Source organism: Polypterus senegalus, chromosome 10 (genome assembly GCF_016835505.1).
Source record: "Polypterus senegalus isolate Bchr_013 chromosome 10, ASM1683550v1, whole genome shotgun sequence".
Taxonomy (NCBI): Eukaryota; Metazoa; Chordata; class Cladistia; order Polypteriformes; family Polypteridae; genus Polypterus; species Polypterus senegalus.
The window spans coordinates 33,950,034-33,971,806 of record NC_053163.1 but is presented as its reverse complement, the minus strand read 5'-3'; the positions used below and the strand labels follow the sequence as shown (position 1 = coordinate 33,971,806).

Below are 21,773 nucleotides of genomic sequence, written 5' to 3'. Positions count from 1 at the left end.
CAACTCGCTCAGACAGCAAACAGCTTGCATCTCCTGAAAACAAGGTCACTGGTTGCCATTTCGCCTATCCTTGAAGATCTTCATAGCTGCTTAAGTGAGTAGAAAAAACGTGTTGTTGATCCCACTTACCCTGGTCACCATCTGTTTTATTAACATTCACCTGAGAAGCTGCTGTGCCCCAAAACCACTGGGCACATAACAGCTGTGCTGAACCAGCACTCATATTTGCTTCTTACTTCTATCTCATGTAGATCACAGTAATAAAAAACAAAATAATCTTATGTTAGTAGAATCAGTAGTGATGCCCTGACATTATAAACATCTTCCTACATTTAGTCTTTTAAGGTTTTTGCACTGATTTAACCTGCCTGTCAGAAATCATATGGAATTACTGTGAAATCAGGTGTTTTACCAAACATATTAAGACATTTAGCATACATACTTATGAAGTACTCCGATTTTTACTTACTTTGTTGTGAATATGATTAAGCATAAAAGAAACAAAGCAATAACCTCAAATTACTAAAGTTGAATATTTGCCCTCACCCAACATGGCGCCCATGGCTTCAGATTGCGGAAGTTATCAATGCGGAACACGGCTCTTATGCGCAGCCGCAGTACCTTTAGTTAAGATGGCTGCCGAAAGTGACTTCCTGCTCCGCTACCGAGCTGTCTCGAATAAACTGAAAAAGTAAGCTTACTGTCAACCCATTGTTAAATACAAAAATGCCGCTAAGCAGCTAGTTGAATTTTTAAACGCTGAATGGAAAGGCTTGGCTTGTTAAGAAATGTAAAGAAAGAAAGAAACAGATAGATAGATGTGTTATTCAAGCGCCTTGGTATTATAAGAAAATCAAAACAATGTGTGACGTCTCTTCAGAAATGATATATATATATATATATATATATATATATATATATATATATATATCCAGCTTTACGTGTAGCTGGAGCCTACTTTGACGGCATCGGTCGTAAGGCAGGCGGTTAGCAATGGCTGGAAGGATGGAGAATATGCAGCGGATAGCGTTTATTGTTACTGGCCGGGTGAAGTGAAAGCGTGTTAATCATATAGTTGGAATATTTATATAAAGCAGAAACCGATACTGAAGATATGAGGAAAACCATATTCATATGAATTTTAATGTGTACGTTCATACACTCACACGCACTTCAAGAAATATTTCTATAGAAAAAATGTATAGGGTGACACGTTGGCGCAGTGGTTAGCGCTCTCGTATCCAGAGTCCATTTGGGGGCTTGGCACATTCTTCTGTGTTTACATCGGTTCATCCCTCACACCCCATAAACCTGTTAAGAGAAGTTTATAATTGGTGCTGCATCCAGTTTTTGTTCAACTTTATTCTGAATATTACATGGAGAGAATGATACCGAGTTTTCTTGTATGAATTACATTACAGAGCGTGTCCAAAAACTGGCTGAGCTCTCCTCAAGGTTTGCTTTGCATCCAGTGTTCTTAGACAAGTCCTAGCACCACACAATGTTGGGGTGAAATAAACAGATTCAGCAAGTGAATCTGTTGTTGATAATGTAAATAAAATGTTTTTGTTGTGTTTTAACTATGAAAATGTAAAAAAGAAAACATCATCATATTGTTTCATCAGCTTGTTTTATTTACCAGCCTGCGCTAAACATTTCACATTAATTTGTTAGTGGTGTTTTCGGTGTTTCAAAAAGGGTGCATGTGTTAAGTATTTTAATACTTGGATAATTGAGAGGGTTGGCATCAGGACAGGCATCCAACCATACAAGTCACGCTGAAATCTCTATTGGAGAAGTCTAGTTAAAAAAAGATAAAAATGAGAATAGCTACACAAGAAAAAGTATTAAGCATTTTAATTTTCCAAAATGAACTAGCATTTTTGTTTAGAATAAACAGCTCATAAATCATTTATTTTAAAGTCTTTGAATTAAACTAAACACAATTGCTAATTCTATAGACTTAATAAATTTGGCAAAAGTTACATGAGGATTATCTAATTGCTTAGCACAAGAATGCCAATGGACTGTTTTAGGTCACAATTGCTATTCGAATCAATGCCTTCATTCCACGTCCTTGTCTTAGTGCAGAGTGGCAGCGTGTTAATCAGACTCGGTACCCGTGGTGATGACAACTGCTGCCACTCGTTTTTTTTTTTTTTTTTTATATCTTTTTAGGTTTGCAACAAACTAACATGAAGTGTGAAATAATGGTGTATAGGTTTCTATTCCTTTTCTGTAGGTTACTATTTTTACCCAAAATTGAGAGTAAAACAATTTGTACATCTTGTGAACTCCAGATGATAGGTTGCCATTGTTTCTTGTCTTTGCAGCCTTTCTCCGAAACGCTTAACCTCATTGTAAGAGATGCTGTACTTGTAAATCATTGCTGGGAAGAAGTGCTGTGTGTCAAACTGGAGAATTTATTAATGATTTGTATGGCAAGCCGAATTGACATTTAGAGATATCTCAATATGAATGTCAGATATCTTAAAATGTAATTTACTTTTTAAGATATCCGAAACTCGGTTTGAGATATCTTAAAATAATTTCCCTTACATTTTAAGATATGTGCAATACATTTTGAGATATCTTAAATGGATTTCAAGACATCTCAAATACATTTTCAAAAATCTCCAAATAACCATGCCTGCACTTCAAATGAATTTTCAGATATCTTAAATTGACCTATCAAGCATTTCAAGATGTCTCAAAACCATTTCCTGTAAAAATTCCTATTCTTTCCATGAGACTTCCTGTTTATTATAAGATATCTTAAAATGTATTTGAGATATCTTTAAATAAGCAGAAAGTGATTTTGAGATATCTGAAAATGTGTTTGGGATATCTGAAAATGGACAGGAAGCTGTTTTGAGATATCTGGAAATGTATTTCACATATCTAAAACTAGCTGTATCCCGTGACTGTGCCCACATAGTAATGAAACAGGACAGACTTTATAAAAATCAATAGACGTTGGCACGATATGTGATCGTGTTCAGCTCTGACGAGAAAGCATTCCCCGCGTGGGAGAAAAGCACATAGCCTTGAAATCTCTGGCAATCAGCAGCTAACCTCTAAAACACACGGAGCTCTGATCTCTCTCTCAAAAACGTCAAACGTTACTCCTTAACAATCTGTAGATGATAATGTCAGTTGAACAAACATGTATCGCTAGCTAAGCAGAGGCAAAGTGCACTTCAACACGTAGCGAGACGTAGACGAACTCGAACAGAGGCTGGCGAGGGAATGAGGAAGGCCCCGCCCCCTGCTCTCGGCCCACAGCCACTCTCTTGGATTTGCATAAATACATCGGTACCGCAAGCGAACTATGGTACTTAGCGCGATGAGAGAAGCCGCAAAATCAACTGGAAAGTTCAAGCAAATTCTAGAAAACAACCAGATCGAAATCCGTTAAGTAATTCTCTCGTGAAAAGCGGACAGACATACAGACAGAACGGGCCTGGACCACGACATTTTTAAAACCGTTTCTTAGTGAGCACCTATGGACCAAGGGTAACCTACATTCCAAATTTCAAGTCCTCATGGTAATGTCAGTGATAATTGGCTTTTATATATACAGGTGCTGGTCATAAAATTAGAATATCATGACAAAACTTGTATATTAGATTCATTCATTACACACAGACTGATGTATTTCAAATGTTTATTTCTTTTACTTTTGATGATTATAACTGACAACTAATGAAAGTCCCAAATTCAGTATCTCGGAAAATTAGAATATCAATTAAGACCAATGCAAAAAAAGGATTTTTAGAAATGTTGGCCAACTGAAAGGTATTATCATGAAAAGTATGAGCATGTACAGCACTCAATATTTAGTTGGGGCTCCTTTGGCCTGGATTACTGCAGCAATGTGGCGTGGCATGGAGTCGATCAGTCTGTGGCACTGCTCAGGTGTTATGAGAGCCCATGTTGCTCTGATAGTGGCCTTCAGCTCTTCTGAATTGTGGGGTCTGGCGTATTGCATCTTCCTCTTCACAATACCCCATAGATTTTCTATGGGGTTAAGGTCAGGCGAGTTTGCTGGCCAATCAAGAACAGGGATACCATGGTCCTTAAACCAGGTACTGGTAGCTTTGCCACTATGTGCAGGTGCCAGGTCCTGTTGGAAAATGAAATCTGCATCTCCACAAAGTTCATCAGCAGCAGGAAGCATGAAGTGCTCTAAAAGTTCCTGGTAGACGGCGGTGTTGACCTTGGACCTCAGAAAACACAATGGACCAACACCAGCAGATGACATGGCACCCCAAACCATCACTGACTGTGGAAACTTTACACTGGACCTCAAGCAACGTGGATTCTGCGCCTCTCCTCTCTTCCTCCAGACTCTGGGACCTTGATTTCCAAAGGAAATGCAAATTAACTTTGGGCCACTCAGCAGCAGTCCAGTCCTTTTTGTCTTTAGCCCAGGCGAGACACTTCCGACGTTGCCTCTTGTTCAAGAGTGGCTTGACACAAGGAATGCGACAGCTGAAACCCATGTCTTGCATACATCTGTGCGTGGTGGTTCTTGAAGCACTGACTCCAGCTGCAGTCCACTCTTTGTGAATCTCCCCCACAGTTTTGAATGGGTTTTGTTTCACAATCCTCTCCAGGGTGCGGTTATCCCTATTGCTTGTACATTTTTTTCTACCACATCTTGTCCTTCCCTTCGCCTCTCTATTAATGTGCTTGGACACAGAGCTCTGTGAACAGCCAGCCTCTTTAGCAATGACCTTTGGTGTCTTGCCCTCCTTGTGCAAGGTGTCAATGGTCGTCTTTTGGACAACTGTCAAGTCAGCAGTCTTCCCCATGATTGTGTAGCCTACAGAACTCGACTGAGAGACCATTTAAAGGCTTTATAGGTGTTTTGAGTTAATTAGCTGATTAGAGTGTGGCACCAGGTGTCTTCAATATTGAACCTTTTCACAATATTCTAATTTTCCGAGATATTGAATTTGGGACTTTCATTAGTTGTCAGTTATAATCATCAAAATTAAAAAGAAATAAACATTTGAAATACATCAGTCTGTGTCATGAATGAATCTAATATACAAGTTTCACATTTTGAATGGAATTACTGAAATAAATCAACTTTGTCATGATATTCTAATTTTATGACCCGCACCTGTGTGTATGTGTGTGTGTGTATATATATATATATATATATATATATATATATATATATATATATATATATATATATATATATGTGTGTGTGTATATATATGTACTCTATATTGTGTGTGTGTATATATATGTACTCTATATTGATATACTATATATATATATATATATATATATATATATATATATAGGGAGAGAGAGAGAGATTGTATTATAGATGTCTGTAATGGAGCAGAGACCCATTTTAATATACCATTAAATGAATTTTACATATCTAAAAATGTATTTTAGATATCTCAAAACAACAGTGAATTTTAAGTTATCTTAAATGCGGCCTGCGCCACCACCACCTACTCAAAGCATCATGATGCACCAACATTGATGGACTGAAAGCCAGAAGTCTACGTGACCATCATCATCAGGTCCTTCCATGAAAACCCTAAATACAAAGAGGACTGTTTGACTTATGTTAGGTAGATTGCCCAGAGGGGACTGGGTGGTCTCGTGGTCTGGAACCCCTACAGATTTTATTTTTTCTCCAGCCTTTGGAGTTTTTTTTGTTTTTTCTGTCCACCCTGGCCATCGGACCTTACTCTTATTCTATGTTAATTAATGTTGACCTATGTTTATTTTTTATTGTGTCTTCTATTTTTCTATTCATTTTGTAAAGCACTTTGAGCTACATTTTTTGTATGAATATGTGCTATATAAATAAATGTTGATTGATTGATTGATTGATTTAAGATATCTTGAAATCTATTTGAGATATCATAAAATGCATTTTAGATATCTTAAAATAGATGCATTTTTAGAAATCTGTAATTCAGTTTGAGATATTTAAAATGCATTTCCAGATATCTTAAAATTTATTTTGAGATATCTCTAAATTTTAATTCGGCTTGTCATAGATTTGTGCATTAGACCCATTTAGCAAAAACACAGTACATCCAAAGTGATTTGGTTTGGTATCACATGCACCAAAACAGCACTACAGTAGGAAAATGACTTATAACTTAGCTGTTGCACATTTTGTCTTTCAGGCGTTTTCTTCGGAAGCCAAATGTTGCAGAAGCAAGTGAACAGTTTGGTAAGTATAGTTGTCTGTTAGATGCTGTGAGGTTTTGTTTCTCCTTTGCTCTTTTCATTTTATTTTTTCATTTGTAATAATCCAGAAATGTTTAACTCCAAATACTGCTTTTAAAGTTACTGTGTGTGTATGTAATATCTGTGGCAGGTCAGCTGGCCAAGGAGCTCAAGCAACAAGACTGTCTCCAGTATGCAGCTTTTTGTAACTTGGCAATGGCACGGTAAGAAAAACACTTGATATTTTGTACTTGCTAAAACAAATGAAGGTGCATGGTTAAAAGAGAATAGAAAAAAAAAAAATTCCCCCCAAGAAGGTTCCTTGTGCATATTCTTATTATTTAAATATTTTTGCATTGGCAGTATGGTGGCGCAGTAGTTGGTGCAGTTGCCTCACAGCTGGTGTTATGCTCAGACAGTGGGGAATTTTCGTTTTCTCCCAGAATCCTTATAGTTTTAAGTACTCTGGTTTTCTTCCATGTCCCAAAGCTGTACATGTTAAAGTAACTGGAAAGCCTGAATTGGCCCAGTACAAGTAAGTGCGTGCTTCACTGCACCCTACAATGGAGTCACTCAGTCTCCTACTAGGTCTGCCCATTCAAAAAGGTCAGGCAGATTGGTTCGGATCTTTCACTCCTGAGCTTGTGCCAACTGCTAGTTTAGTATGTTTTTTCCATATAATACTGTATGATACTACATGATTTGTGTGACATGTTCTGGTTTATATACTGTAAGTGAATAAAAAGGTAATTTTTAAATGCATTCTCTTCCCTTTTTGGTACCTGTCTGTGTGCTGTCCATCCTTTTCCGTTTTCTAGTTCTTCTTGCTGTATGATCACTCCATCTGTGCTGCATGTACTTGTCTGAATGTTTTTATCCACTGTCTAAGTTTCTTTATTCTCTTTCTGTTGTGGCTTGTTTTCCTTCCATCTTGGGTTAAAAAAAGCAAGAAAACAAACAGTAAATTTAATGACAAACAGGTTTGTTTCATTCTTTTAATTATTCTTGATGTTTTATCTTTCTACAATGCGCTTCACGTTTCATTGTTATTGTCTTATTGATGTTTGTTTCTTTAGTCTTCATTTTTGTTACTGCTGTCAGTGCTGTTTATGTATTCTAAATGATATTATTATAGTTTGTGTTTTACGGGGTTAGGCCCCAAACTCTACATGCATTGACACTGTTTACATTAACAGTACTTTTACGTCATTGCACTAATTGTTGTGATGATTTCTTTACAGCCAAGATACTTCTAAAGTATTTTGTAAATTGGCAGGAAATAACATGGTATTCAAAAGTGTTAGGGTAGGTGTTGCACATCAAACGATTTTTAAAATAACCCATTTCTTTTCATATTTATCATTCCATGTCAGTATGTATGCCTGATTATCATAGGTGGTATTTGCTTTGTTGAACACTGTTGTGTTGTGACGGTGACTTCTTTCTGCTCTGTTTCAGCTGTGAGCAGACACTATTCAACGCTCCTGGCGAGGCCTTGTCCCTGACTGAAGCTGCACGTCTCTTTATGGAAGCTGAGCACGAAACATACAGACTGAGATGCCCAGGTTTTGAGGAGCATCTGCAAGCTGCCATCAACTGTTACAGTTTTGCTATCAAGGTCTGTATTGTTACTTATGTGTCTCGGATTAAACCGAATGCTGTTTAAAGAACATCATCATTGTAGTCAAAACCATTACATAGTCAATAAAAATAAGCAAAATAAAACACTTTAATATACTAGCGTGGAGGTCGCACAATAACCCGGCACTTTAGGTAGTCTTACTGCATCACAGAATTCCAGCTGATTTACCTTCTGTGTTGGGCTTTTCTCGGGGGTCTTCTGTTCCTTCCCAGACAAATGCTATCACATTAAAAGACTTTTTCTAGTTTGCCCGAGTGTGAGTGTTTTATCTTTCTGTGCACTGAAGAGGACAGGTGACCTATCTATTGAGTCTGCCCAAGCACGTAAGAAAATAGAGGTGTATTACTCTACGCTCAAATTTTAGAAAATCTGTGGGAAGTTCTGTGGTGAAGAATGTGAGTAGTGTATGGGAAGACAATTAATCAAAGACTTTTTTTTCCAAAAAATGTTTAAAGTAATTTTGAATTAAGGCCAAGTTTTTCCTCTTTGTCCTAGAGAAGACTATTGATACCTGTCATTCAGTTTTTGACATTCCTGCAACTCTGTATTGTTTTTGTATATAATTAACTGCTTTATTACAATTCATTCGATCTTCAGTAATAGTTGATATTGATGCTGTGAACTCAAGATACAAAATTGCATAAAATAGAAGTTTCTCTAATCTGTTGACTAGTTGTTTGCTTTTGTACTCAATTTTATATGAGAGTTTCACAAAACTAAAACCATCAGAAATGAAAGTGCTCGGGGTCATTACATGCCTGTTTCAGGGAATCTGTTAGTTTCAAGGTGCAAAGAAGTCTGATTACTTTATGACAGGTTACAAAAGTCTGCCAAATGACAATATGTTTCATTTTTCAATTCGGATTATTTTTGAATATAGCACACTTCACTGAGTACAGGCTCCGAGTGCTGTAACACATTCACAGGCAAAGTAAAATTACAACCATTGCAAATAACATAATGCACACACATAAACATACCGGTTACTTTAAAGATTCAGTAAAACAGTGTAGTTTCAAACTGAGTAACGTGAAAGAGTTCTCGCATTGTCTGTCCATTGATATTATTATTGCGTTGACAATAGGAAGAAAGGAGAAGAAAACCTCCAGTCTCTGGCGGGCCCATGCTTGGTTGTAATGCACAAGCGAAGGACAAAGTTAGCCACCCTCCTTGGCATTGTACAGTATGTTTGTATTGGAAATTCTAGTAAGAAGACAAAATCCTTTCCATCTTTGGATTTTAAGGCTCCCAGTATATCTGATGTGTTTTCCATGGACATCTTAGAAGCAGAGCACTGGCACCAAATGCCACAGTAAGTTACAGAGAAAGGGAACAGAATAGAGCATTAGTAATGGCTTATAATTATTGTAATAATTCATTTTAGTACAAATGACAACGAGACAGAGATGCAATAACAAGAGCTAATAATCAGCAGCTCTAAGCAGGGTATGCTGAGACTAAAGTCTTATGCAAGCAAGCAGATTATTACACAGCTTTGGGGCCCTGTAGCTAAAAGCTCAACCTCTCATTGTCTGCATTGCCAAAACATCAGCAGGGGTAATAAATTTAGAATATGTAAATATCAGTTTTCATCATTAGTCAAAAAGTTACCTTTACATGTGTGAAAAACAAGAAACAAAATGGGGGGGGAATGTCACTAAGAAAATCTGGTTATAAGACAATGCAACACTGTTTATCATTTGTTTTCTTTCCACACATGCATTTCATCTTTGTTTACAGTTGCATTTAGTTTTTTAACAGCAGGCTGCATTCTTTTCATTTTTTTTTTCATATTACATGTACCATACAATTTTCTAAGGCCACGTAATTCTGATCAGGGTTGCAGGTTTCTCGGCAAGCATAGGACACAAGGCAAGAACAATCCATGGATAGGGCGTCAGTCCATCACAGGGTGAACACACTCACACACACTTAGGGCCAAGGTAGCGTTACCAATCCACATGTATTGTTTGAAATGACTGGAACTTCAAGAGCAGAATTGCTGAGCAACAAATTGCAAGTGAGGTCTTTGCTATTAGGGAATTAAAAAACAGTTCTAAATTGGGAAATATTGAAACAAAATGACTTTCTTCCTTCTTCTCTCTTTTATTTATTTGCAGATGTATGCAAATATGCATTAAAACAATTAAACACAGTTTTCAATACATAAAACCAATCAGAAAGAAATAAATCTAATTAATCTCATATATCATAGAAAAGGTTAAGATTTGTAACTAAACTACACTAAGAACACGTGCTTACCCCAAATTGTTTCTAATGTGTTGTTTAATAACAAATGTATAGTCAAGGAGCTAAGGTTTATAGGGTCATTGTTGGCAGGCGTATAGAATTCAGTGAAATTCTTAATTTTATATACAAATCAGCATGCAGTACATACATTTGTGATTACAAAGCATGTGGTTTTGCATGAGATAAACATTATTTTGTCCACACATTTATACACACGGCTCCACTAACCCTAAATTGCCACATTGTCTGTAGGTTCTGTAAGGTGATGGATGTGAATATATTCATTTCTGTCCAATTCAGAGTTTTACAGAGTCATTTGTAAACCTAGATGGATATTATAATTCATCTGGGGAAAAAGGTTTTCATTTATTAATTTCTAATTCTAAAATAATTTCCAAGAGTATTAGCCTCCTTAAATAAGGGTTTAAGGAATATGTTGATATATCAAGTAATTCACCTTAATTTTTGTACCATAAAATGAGGGTTTTTTTGTTTTTGGTCTGCTTTATAATGTAATAATCTATATATGTAAAATGAAAACCATGATTGGCTTACTCATTCACTCATCAACAAAAACACAATTTCCCATTTACTTAAAAAATGAAATTTGGCTGGATTGTACAGTTAGGGCAGTAGGTATACACTAAGAACGGACATTTCAGTGTTACAATAGTTAGGGGTAAAAAACAACTCCTAGAATAGAAAAACCAAATAACCCAAAATCTAAAAAGTGCTTTGAATTGATTTGATTTAAATTTGTTGACACTACAGAAACAAGAAAATTAGCTGGCCCGTTTTTATTTCTCGATATTTGGCAGTCCTGTGCCACCCTGTGGCTGCAAGTTTTTGTTCCAACCAGCTTCTGTTTTTAAGTGGACCTCTGGGCTAATTAGGTGATGTGTTATTTCCCCAAGTTCTATGTTTTGGGAACAAAGTTTGGTAAAAAATATATATATATATATTAAAATGTACCAAGCAGTTATATGGGAGTAATGTATTTTTTTTTCTTTTTAACAATATTTTCATCTTGATTTTCATTCTACTTTTCTAGGTGTTCTAATTTTTTAATTAATCCATTACTTACTAATTAGTGGGTCTGATGCTAAAGAACGTGCAGCCTTTGATTATTCAGTGTTGTTTGCCAGCATGTCTGCTCTGCTCATTTTTAATTGTCATTAATAAGAAACAACAAAGGGGGAAAAACTGCACAGAGAAAGGGCAAAATATAATGTAAGTGAAGCATTTAAATCTATAGCAAAAGCAGAAATATTTCTAAATGTCTTATAAATGTAAAAATCATGCTGCTGTGCTTTTCTCAATGTAGAGTAATAGAAAAAAAATAATACCAGCTAATTAAATGAGATCAGTGCTATCAGGTGTTGTCACTGATTAGGAATCTGGTTGGAACAAAAACCTGCAACCACAGTGTGCCACAGAACCGAGGTTAGGAAACACTGGTGTAGCGTGTAGGCTAACGTGCCGCATCATTTTTCTGGGTCAGTGCTGAGAAGGAATCATGAAGAAAACTGAGTCTAGCTCGTTTGTGCAAATAAAGGTCGCCTGCAGAAGCAAAGTAGAAAAAGTAAAATTCAGTGATGGTCAAACAGGACATGGTTAGCAACTGCGCTTTAAAGCTCAATTGTGTGCCAGGCACTGTGGCTGTGAGTGTAGTTGTTGCTTTGCTAAAAGGTAAAACGGCAGGAGAAAAAAGTAGACGATGATGTGCCATGTCCAGGTCAAAAGACAAGCTGTGTGCAATAGCTCCCCTTAATCAGCTCAGTTAAGGGTTCCTGCACAGTCAGAACAGAGAGGAGGTGGACTCTGTATGTAGTGCACAGTATTATTTCCTTTCACCTGTTCTTTTTTGTAGTGTTTAAAATGTTCAGTTCATTGCATGGGCTGTGTAAATGTGTAACCATTAAGGATCATTGCAATTTCTAATAAGTTAAAGTAAAATATGATTTACGTTTTAGAACTTTAATGTCTGACTATTGCTTTTAGGGTAAAGCCTTATTAATACAATTTAAAAAAAAAACACTAAACACCTTATTACTGCACCCAGTAGGTGAACGTACAACTGGTTTTAAATTGAAGAACAAATTCTTGAGTGAGCAAAATAAAAACCCACATATAAAGTCATGTTTATTTCAGTTAGGTTGCTACCACTATGTGATACGTATGTACGTAATGCACATTGCAAGGTTAGATTTGTGGTTACAGGTGGCCAGAGCTGATCACAACAGCATCAAATAGAAGGGAGCTTCCAACCGCCGTGTATTACCGGGCCCACTCACTAAACACCCACATTGGGCCCCTTTTGAGTTTAATTTAATACAATTATATGGACAAAAAATATGCAGGGAGGAACTGAAGTAACTGAAATTTAAAATAAAGTTTGCAGGATCTGTGAAAGAGCAGTACTGACCACTTTTCACATTATGTCCTCTACAGTATATTAAAAAATGTATAAATATTACAGTCTAAACCATTCAAAGTTAGAGAGGAGTCATTTCTTGCTAATGTATTAGTCAACAATTAATTGCTATTTTCCAGTGCTAATAATATTTTGATTTCTTTATCTTTTTTGTCTTTCAGGTGTATGTTGAAGTTAATCAGCCAGTTATGGCAGCTAGTCTGTGTTTGGAACTGGGAAATGCTCTGAAGGTGAGTAAATTCAATGTAGCAATAACATACATGGATTTCTGTCCAAAACTTTGGCTCCAGGAGATTTTATGAAATAGAAGATTAGCGTATGTTGTTGTGTGGCAGATAGTTTTTATAGAGATTAAGGATCAAAGTTTTGGTAATGTCTTGATTCAGAACCTAATAACATGCATCTCTAACCAAAACATTTTGTGCAGATATTAATATTCACCCGTATATAGCCTACATTAGTGGGTTACCTACTTCTTTTTTAAGTTTTAATAGTCCCATGTTAATACTTGGTGAATGATATTTCAGTACTTCACAGAAGGACCAAGTCTTGTCTTTCTTAATGTCTTTAATACCCATTACTTGACAATTGTCAGAATGCGAAAGTCACCTTGGAGTTTCACGAATGATCATTAGATCAGGGGGTTATTTGCTTCTTTTGGGGAATCACCGCTTACTGTCAGAACGGGGCATATGTGCTTTCCCTTGGTGAATCGCCTCAATCATTAAAGTGGGTTTTGCTGGGTCTTCCGCAATGTTGTTTGCTTAATCACGCTGCCGTGACCCACTTTGCAAACCATATACAACCCATTTACATTAAACAACAACATTTATTTATATAGCACATTTCCATACAAATAATGTAGCTCAAAGTGCTTTACATGATGAAGAAAGAGAAAAAAGGCAAAATAAATAAGAATTAAAATAAGGGAACACTAGTTAACATAGAATAAAGTAAGGTCCAATGGCCAGGGAGGACAGAAAAAACAAAAAAAAACTCCAGACGGCTGGAGAAAAAATAAAATCTGCAGGGGTTCCAGGCCACGAGACCACCCAGCCACCTCTAGGCATTCTACCTAACATAAATGACCTCAATCAGTCCTCATGGTTTCATGGTTCTCATGGAAGAACTTGGTGATGCCGGTCATGTGGACTTCTGGCCTTTAATCCATCAATGCAGGAACATCATGGTTATTTGATCAGGTAGTGGTGGTACAGGTCACCACCCCAGAACACCGGAAAAAGAACAGAAGAGAAAGTAGGGGTTTGTACAGATTTTGAATATGAATACCATGAATAATAATGATAATTAATTGAATATACAGAGCATCAGGATTAAACTAAGATGAAGCTTTGATAAAGCCATGTTAAAGTAATATGTTTTCAGCACTCTTTTTAAAGTGCTCCACTGTATTAGCCTGGCGTAGTCCTATTGGCAGGCTATTCCAGATTTTAGGTGCATAACAACAGAAAGCCGCGTCACCACTTCTTTTAAGTTTAGCTCTTGGAATTCTAAGTAGACACTCATTTGAAGATCTAAGGTTACGATTTGGAGTGTAAGGTGTAAGACATTCCGAAATATAAGATGGAGCGAGATTATTTAAGGCATTGTAAACTATAAACAGGATTTTAAAGTCCATTCTAAATGACACAGGTAACCAATGTAGTGACATTAAAACTGGATAGATGTGCTCAGATTTTCTTTTCCTAGTTAAGATTCTAGCAGCTGCATTTTGCACTTGTTGCAATTGATTGATGTCTTTTTTGGGTAGTCCTGAGAGGAGAGCGTTACAGTAATCTAGTCGACTGAAAAAAGCGTGGATTAATTTCTCAGCATCTTGTAATGTTATAAGGGGTCTAACGTTTGCTATATTTCTTAAGTGGAAAAATGCTGTCCTAGTAATCTGTTTAATATGTGATTTAAAATTCAGGTTAGAGTCAATAGTTACCCCTAAATTCTTTACCTCCGTCTTGACTTTGAATCCTAATGCATCAAGTTTATTTCTAATAACCTCATTATATCCATTATTACCAATCATTAATATTTCTGTTTTCTTTTTTTTTAGTTTGAGAAAATTACTACTCATCCATTCAGAAACACAAGTATGACATTGTGTCAGTAAAGCAAGAGTGTCAGGGTCGTCAGGCGCTATTGATAAGTACAGTTGTGTATCATCAGCATAGCTATGGTAGCTCATGTTATGCCCCAAGATAATCTGACCTAACGGAAGCATGTAAAGCGAAAAGAGCAGCGGACCCATGATAGAGCCTTGTGGGACACCATATAGAATATCATGTGTCTTTGAGTTATAATTACCACAACTTACAAAGAATTTTCTACCTGCCAGGTAGGATTCAAACCAATTTAGAACTAAGAGGATGAGAGCCAATAAACGGCCTCTGTCTGCATTTATCCGCAAGTCATTTACTACTTTAACGAGTGCAGTTTCTGTACTGTGATTTGTTCTGAAACCTGACTGAAACTTATCAAGAATAGCATAGATTTATTGAGGTGGTCATTTGGCTGCATAATGACTGCCTTCTCTAAAATTTTACTTAAGAAAGGCAGGCTAGAAATAGGTCTTAACTTTTCAAAAGCAGAGGAGTCGAGATTATTTTTCTTGAGCATGGGTTTAACTATAGTGGTCTTAAGACAGTCTGGGAAGACCCCCGTATCTAATGACGAGTTTACTCTGTCAAGAATACTGTCAATTAGCATGCCTGATACTTCTTTGAAAATCTTGGTATTGGGTCAAGGACGCAAGTGGAGGGTCTCAGTTGAGAAATTATTTTATATAAATCAGGTAAATCTATCCTGGTGAAAGAATTTACTTTGTTTAAAATGGTGTACCGGGGTTTAAGTGGTTCAGTATTGGGGAGATGTACTATATTATTTCTAATATCATTAATTTTTTGATTTAAAAATACACCAAAAGCCACACAAGTTTCACTGGAAGTTTTCTGGAGGCATTCCATTGAGTGACCTGGATTTAGTAGAAAATCAATTGTAGAGAATAAGATTCTGGGATTACTAGCAGTTATTTATAATTCTAGAAAAATAACAGCGCCTCTCAAGGTGGACAATGTTGTATTCTGTTATTTTAACCTTTAATATTTCATAATGGACAGTCAGTTTAGTTTTTCTCCATTTACGCTCAGCTCTCCAGCATGTTCTCTTAAGATCAGACACTCTTTGGGTCTTCCACAGTATAACAGTAGTAGAAGATTTTTAACTATCTTTTCAGGTGCGACTATGTCAGCAGCAGCTCTCACCTTAATATTAAAATTTTCCACCTTACTATTTACATTATTCTCAATATTGTAGTAAGCACTACAAATGGAATGGTTGCTTAGAATGTTTGTAAATTTTGAAGCTGCTGATGAATCAAAGAAGCGTTTTTTTAGCAATATGCTTCTAGTGAACATTTTCTATCATTATTTCTATATTAAAAAGTAACAGAAAATGGTCTGATAGACCAATATTAATTATCTGCTTCACATCAACTTTTAGTCCTTTAGTAATTACTAAGTCTAATGTATGACCTGCTTTATATGTAGGCTGTCTAATGTACTGGCTCAAATCAAAAGAGTTCAGGAGGTTCATGAATTCTTTTACTTTTGGGTCACACTGATTATCGATATGAAAGTTAAAATCACAGACTATCAGAAGAGTGTCATAGTTCGTAATTACAATTGACACCGTAATTACAATTGACACCAAGTCTGAGAATTCCTCATCAAAGAACGACGCATTGTATTTAGGAGGTCTGTACAGTGTTTCACTCTTACAGACACCGTGCCTTTCAACTATTGGACAGCTTGTGATGTGACCACTGTTAAGCTACATCCCTGTACAGTACTCCTCAGTTATGCACAGAAAGTAAACACACAAATCCAATATCTGTTTAACAAAGTTCCTGATTTGAAGATAGTGAAAGAAATTTGTAGCTGGAATGTTAAATTTGGAATGTAATTGTTCATAGGATCGTTGTCTATATAAAGATCTCTAAGCAAGTTAATTCCAAACAGATATAAAAACTGCATATGTTTGTGAGGGTTGAAAGAGGTGGTTCTTTTGCAGTGCCACAGAAAGAAGCTTCTCCGTCTTAAAATGCTTTCTACATTGGTTCCAGATTCTAAGTGAGTGGAGCACAATTGGGTTATTAGTGTATTCGATAACGTGTGTTTATTGGAGCACAAGCAAGGAATGATTTTACTTCTATTGCGGTCCATGCCTGTGTATGTTCTTCTATCCACTTATCGACTGTATACAGTAATAAAACTGGAAGTTAGGTAGAGCCATGCCACCTTCCGCCTTTTGTCTTTGTAGGGTCGCTCTTTTGATGCGTGGATAGAATTCCAAATAAATGAGGTTATTGTTGAATCTAATTGCTTAAGAACGATTTATTAATGTATATTGGTATGTTTTGAAATAAAAAAGGAGCTTAGGAAGAATATTCATCTTAACAGTGTTAATTCTTCCAGCTAGTGTGAGATGAAGGGTTGAACATGCAGGCACGAAATTTTGTTGATAAGAGCTTTATGTTTACTTGTGATGTTTACCCGAGGTATTTAAACTGTTCTGCAATGATAAAAGGAAGGGTGTCTAATCTAATATTATATGCTTGCGAATTCACGGAAAGAGTACACTTTTATTCAGATTAATTCTGAGACCAGAGAGCTTTTGAAATTCTGTGAGTGCTGCTAAGACTGCAGGCACAGAATTTTCTGGGTCCGATATATACAGAATCTGCATATAATGAGATTTTCTGTTCCAGTCCTTCTCTGCTAATCCCCTTTATCTGATCAGTATTTCGACATTGCCAGTGGTTCAATGGCAATTGCAAACAACAGTGGTGACAAAGGGCATCCTTGTCTTGTGCCACGTTCTAGTTTAAAGTAGTCTGAGCAAATGTTATTGATCTGGGTTAGTATACAACAAATGTTGGGCCAAACCCAAACTTCTCCAAAATAGTAAAAGTATTTCCATTCAATCATGTCGAATGCTTTTCCTATATTACATTAAACAGGCGTCGAAGATTTGAAGATAAGTGTCGGCCCCTAATAAATCAGTTTGGTCTTGTGATATTACGAGGGAGCACTTTCTCCATCCTTCTAGCTATGATTTTAGAGAGTAGTCGTTATTCAGAAGTGAAATTGGTCTGTATGATGCACATTGTAATAAGTCCTGATTTTGTTTTGGAAAGACAGTGATTAGTGCTTGGCGAAGGTTTGTGGAAGAAATTGGTTATCTCTGGCTTCTGTAAATGTTGCTAATAGGAGGGAGCTAGCTGAGCGGAGAATTTCTTGTAAAACTCTGCAGGGGTGACTTTATATCCAGTATTCTGATAATGACTTAGTCTTGATACACTAATGTGCAACATCAGAGTGAACCTCTCACTGGGCATGTCTAATAGTTACTTCTGGAGCTGGTATTACAGAGTTTGAATTGCACCTGTTTATGTGTGGTTGCTGTCTGAGAGTATTTGTGTTCCATGCAGGCTGTGACTTTGGCTTGCCTATGTGTGTATGGTAGAACAAAAAGGTGGTACAGACGACTCCCGAAATCCGCGGGGGTTATATTCCTAGAGCACACGTGAATTGTGAAAAACCACAAATTTTGGATATGATCAAAAATGCCTATAAATGCCTATTTTTATAGTTTAAACCCTAAAACACTTTAATTTCATTTCAAACTCAGCTTAATACATTACCCTAAAAAAGAATGTAAAGGTAAACCCGTATACTGTACAGTACTGTACTGCTATGTCTCCCGCAGTGCTAGAATGTAAAAAACCAATGTTACCCCTGTATGTACTCTAATTCATGCAAGCATGTTTTCTTTGCTATGCACTGTCATTTTCTTTGGTATAAGTAGGGTAAATACACAATCATTTAATTTAATAAAAACTCAATAAAATATATGGGTACTCACCAATAATGAATGATATTTATTGAAGATGATGATGATGAATTAGCTGTGCAGTACGATGAAGGTATGTAATAAAGATAATGACTACACAGCAAAGCAGAGGATTTACAGCTCCTCGCGTGGCTACTGCGGCAAAACTTTTTAGTTCCAGGAGCAAATCCAGTAGTTCAGCCTTCTCCTGGATTGTCTTAAACTTTTTCTTGCACTTAGGTTCATTGCCAGAAGCCTTAGATGGTGCAGGGCGTTTGGGTGGCATTTTAGGGCTTTAAAAAGAACAAAACGAAAAACATGAGAACGCTCAGCGAAACACTCGAGATAGCTACATGCGGTAAACTGTTATGATACGGGAATGCTGGGCTGCATCTGCTGGAGATGCGTCACAGAGCAGAAGCAAATCAGCAACAAGGAGAAATGAATAACAATCTCGGATTGGCTACTTTCACCATCACAAGCCGTCTTTTTCTCTATGGTTGCTTTTTGATCTGTCTGCAGTACAGTTTTGCCATAAGAAAAGCCATAAAAAATTGCGGAGGATATTTGCGGTTTCCGCTAACAATTATTAGTTAGGTTCTAAGGAAAAATCCGTGAACGACTGAGACTATGAACTCTGGGGTATTTAGTTGTTCTAAATTTTGATGTTTTGAAATGCCCTTTCTTAGCAGATACCTATAGCCCTAAATGTACCATCCTGCCAACTTCCAGTTCTTTAACTAAATGTTTTCTGTGGATGAATGTGTCAGTCAGTCGGTCAGCTTTATATAGAAAACACAAATATGCACATACACTTGGGTAGTATTTCTGTTCAAGGCTCAGTTTCAACAGAAATATTATCACAGAGCTTGCCAGACTAATGAAAACTGTTTTACGTTTGTATGCAATAGTAAGCTAGAATATGTCAGTTTTTAAAATATTGCGGGAATGTAAAGATATAAGTGATGAATATCATGCATGTGAATAACTTGAGTGAAGCATTGTAGGAGGAATTAACTAAGAAGGTTGGCAGTTCGAATCCACATCACTGCCAAAAGAGATCCTACTTTGCTGGGCCCTTGAACAAGACCCTTTATCTGTAATTGCTCCAGGGGCGCTGTACAATGGCTGACCCTGCGCTCTGACCCCAAGGGGTATGCCAAAACTAACAAATTCCTAATACAAGAAATTGTATAAGGCGAAATAAAGAGCAAAAGAAAAAAGTGATCATGAAACTGATTTAGCACATAACTGTCTAGACAAATAACTAGAATGAGCTGCTCCCTATTCTGGGTTATCAAACCTACCAAAATATGTCCTGTAGTCAGAGTTAAGAGCAGTGTGACTTTCACTAAGACAGGTATCAGCTTAGGAAAGAAAGTACATCGTTTAATAGGCTTTTAAGCACGAAGTGGTCCCAGAGGAGTGCTTCTGAGCATATTATGCTCTGTTATCGCCTTGCTGCAGTTAAACCAATTCTGAAACAGAAGATGTATCACCTGTGTCCATTTTGGTGACTAAAAATTGTTGACAGTTCCTCATAGAACAAGATCAGCTCCTCACAAAGGGAGTCAGGGCTGCATAATCAAACATAAAAGCTAAGAGTAGACTAAGGAAGATTGTGAGAGTGCCAGGTGAGTAAAAAGCTGCATTATTTTTTGGATTCTCATTTATAAAGAGGTTTCCCATAAGTACTTGAACCAGTGAGTATCACATTATGAGTTGACGAGGTTGTTCTGTGCAAACAACTCAGTTTGTCTCATTAGTGTTTCTTTCCTGTACTGTCTAGATAAGAAAATACATATCACTAAATGGAAATTCACTTGATCCCACAGCAACATAGAGCATAATGTGCAGATTGACATAAAATATAACAATAAAACAGTAAAAATAAAGTGTAAATCAATACAAAGGGGCAATGTGTATACCTTGCACAGTATTTCAACAAGATTTGTTTTTTTTTCTCAACTGTGCATATTTTAAAACTAGGATTGTTAGTCCTACTGGGCATAAATGACATATTTTTTCTTATTTCAGTTTTTTTCTTGTAATTTAAAAAAATGTGTTATGTAAAATAATAAACTTGATCTGGATGGTGAGGTAGTTTAAAGTCATTTCTTAGATTCTTGTTTGAAACAATAAATGAAATCTATATGAGTCACATCCATGTCTGTAAAACATGCAGACTTTCTATTGCTTTCACTTGCCTCATGGATGTGCTGTCTGCCAAAACGTTTTTTGAAGTCTGACATTTGTGAGATAACAAACTGAATGGCTGTCATTATCTACCCCTGTAGGAAATGAACAAACCTGCGGAAGCCATTGTGTATTTCCAAAGGGCTGCTGAACTCCAGGTTCAAGTTCCCATTGAGTGCTTGCTTTCACTGGGATATGCGGCATCCTGTAAAATACTGACACGTAAGCTTACTGATGAAAGGTTTTCTTTGTGTATGTGTACAGTGGCTTCAATTATTAGCACTTTTTACAAAAGGAAAAATAAACGGCACAAATTAGGAATTATATTTTATACCCCATAAAACTAAAAGTGTACAGACTCTTATTCTTATACAGTTATTTAAAATGTTTTAAATAAATGTTAGTTTTTTTCAGAAACACTGGGATTAGAATTATTCAGATTCTCATGTGTCTAGTAATAGGTGCTTTCTCATCTGTCATGAGAGCAGGTCTAAGTCTTTTATTGTTCCGCCTAGTAAGGCTGAAGCACATATTAGGAAAATGTCAGGCCATTGCTTAACCAAGAATTTTTTTTAGATTTGCCATGTCCTTAGGCCAATGCTTAGGAACTACCATCATTGAAGTAGACCACATATTTTCAGATTTATTTACGAGACAGAGATAGGTGTTGCAAAATGTTGATTTTTTACAGGCAAGTATTTCTTTGTTGACTTTAAAGTTTGTATAGGTTCATAGTCATAGTTTTTTTGGCAGTGCCAATTAGATTATTGTCAAGAAAATAGTTCATGATTCTGGTGATCTCACTGATAAAATTAGTGGACCAAATTTGTGTTAGTAATTCACATCATCAGAGGTTCACTGCCATATTTCACCATGTATATGAGGTTCCTTTTTTTATGCATCCATATCCTAGTACTAAATGTAGTAATGGTATGAGAGTCTGTACTGTTCAGTTTTGGTAACATCCTATCAAATCACTTTGCTCAAATCAAAGTTGCAACAGCATTTGACACACTGACTGCTTCAGTTTGTTTTTTCTGTTAATAACGTTTTCCTTCTCAACCTCAATGTAATTTGGTGATCTGGTGTACTCGAGATGAAATGTTTTAGGGCAATTTGTTTTTGGGCTCTTTTTTG

The 21,773-nt window shown here is 36.5% G+C and overlaps 1 protein-coding gene across 1 annotated transcript in view; it reads left to right on the top strand.

The window, feature by feature from the left end:
- The first annotated feature begins 627 nt into the window (after positions 1-627).
- Positions 628-21,773, top strand: part of zgc:101679 (uncharacterized protein LOC450058 homolog) — a 29,554-nt gene continuing 8,408 nt past the window's right edge. The window contains exons 1-6 of the mRNA XM_039765681.1: positions 628-691; positions 6,171-6,217; positions 6,365-6,437; positions 7,672-7,831; positions 12,701-12,769; positions 20,738-20,858. Coding sequence (XP_039621615.1) covers positions 633-691; positions 6,171-6,217; positions 6,365-6,437; positions 7,672-7,831; positions 12,701-12,769; positions 20,738-20,858 — 529 coding nt within the window. The 5' untranslated portion in view covers positions 628-632. The remainder of the gene's footprint in view (positions 692-6,170; positions 6,218-6,364; positions 6,438-7,671; positions 7,832-12,700; positions 12,770-20,737; positions 20,859-21,773) is intronic.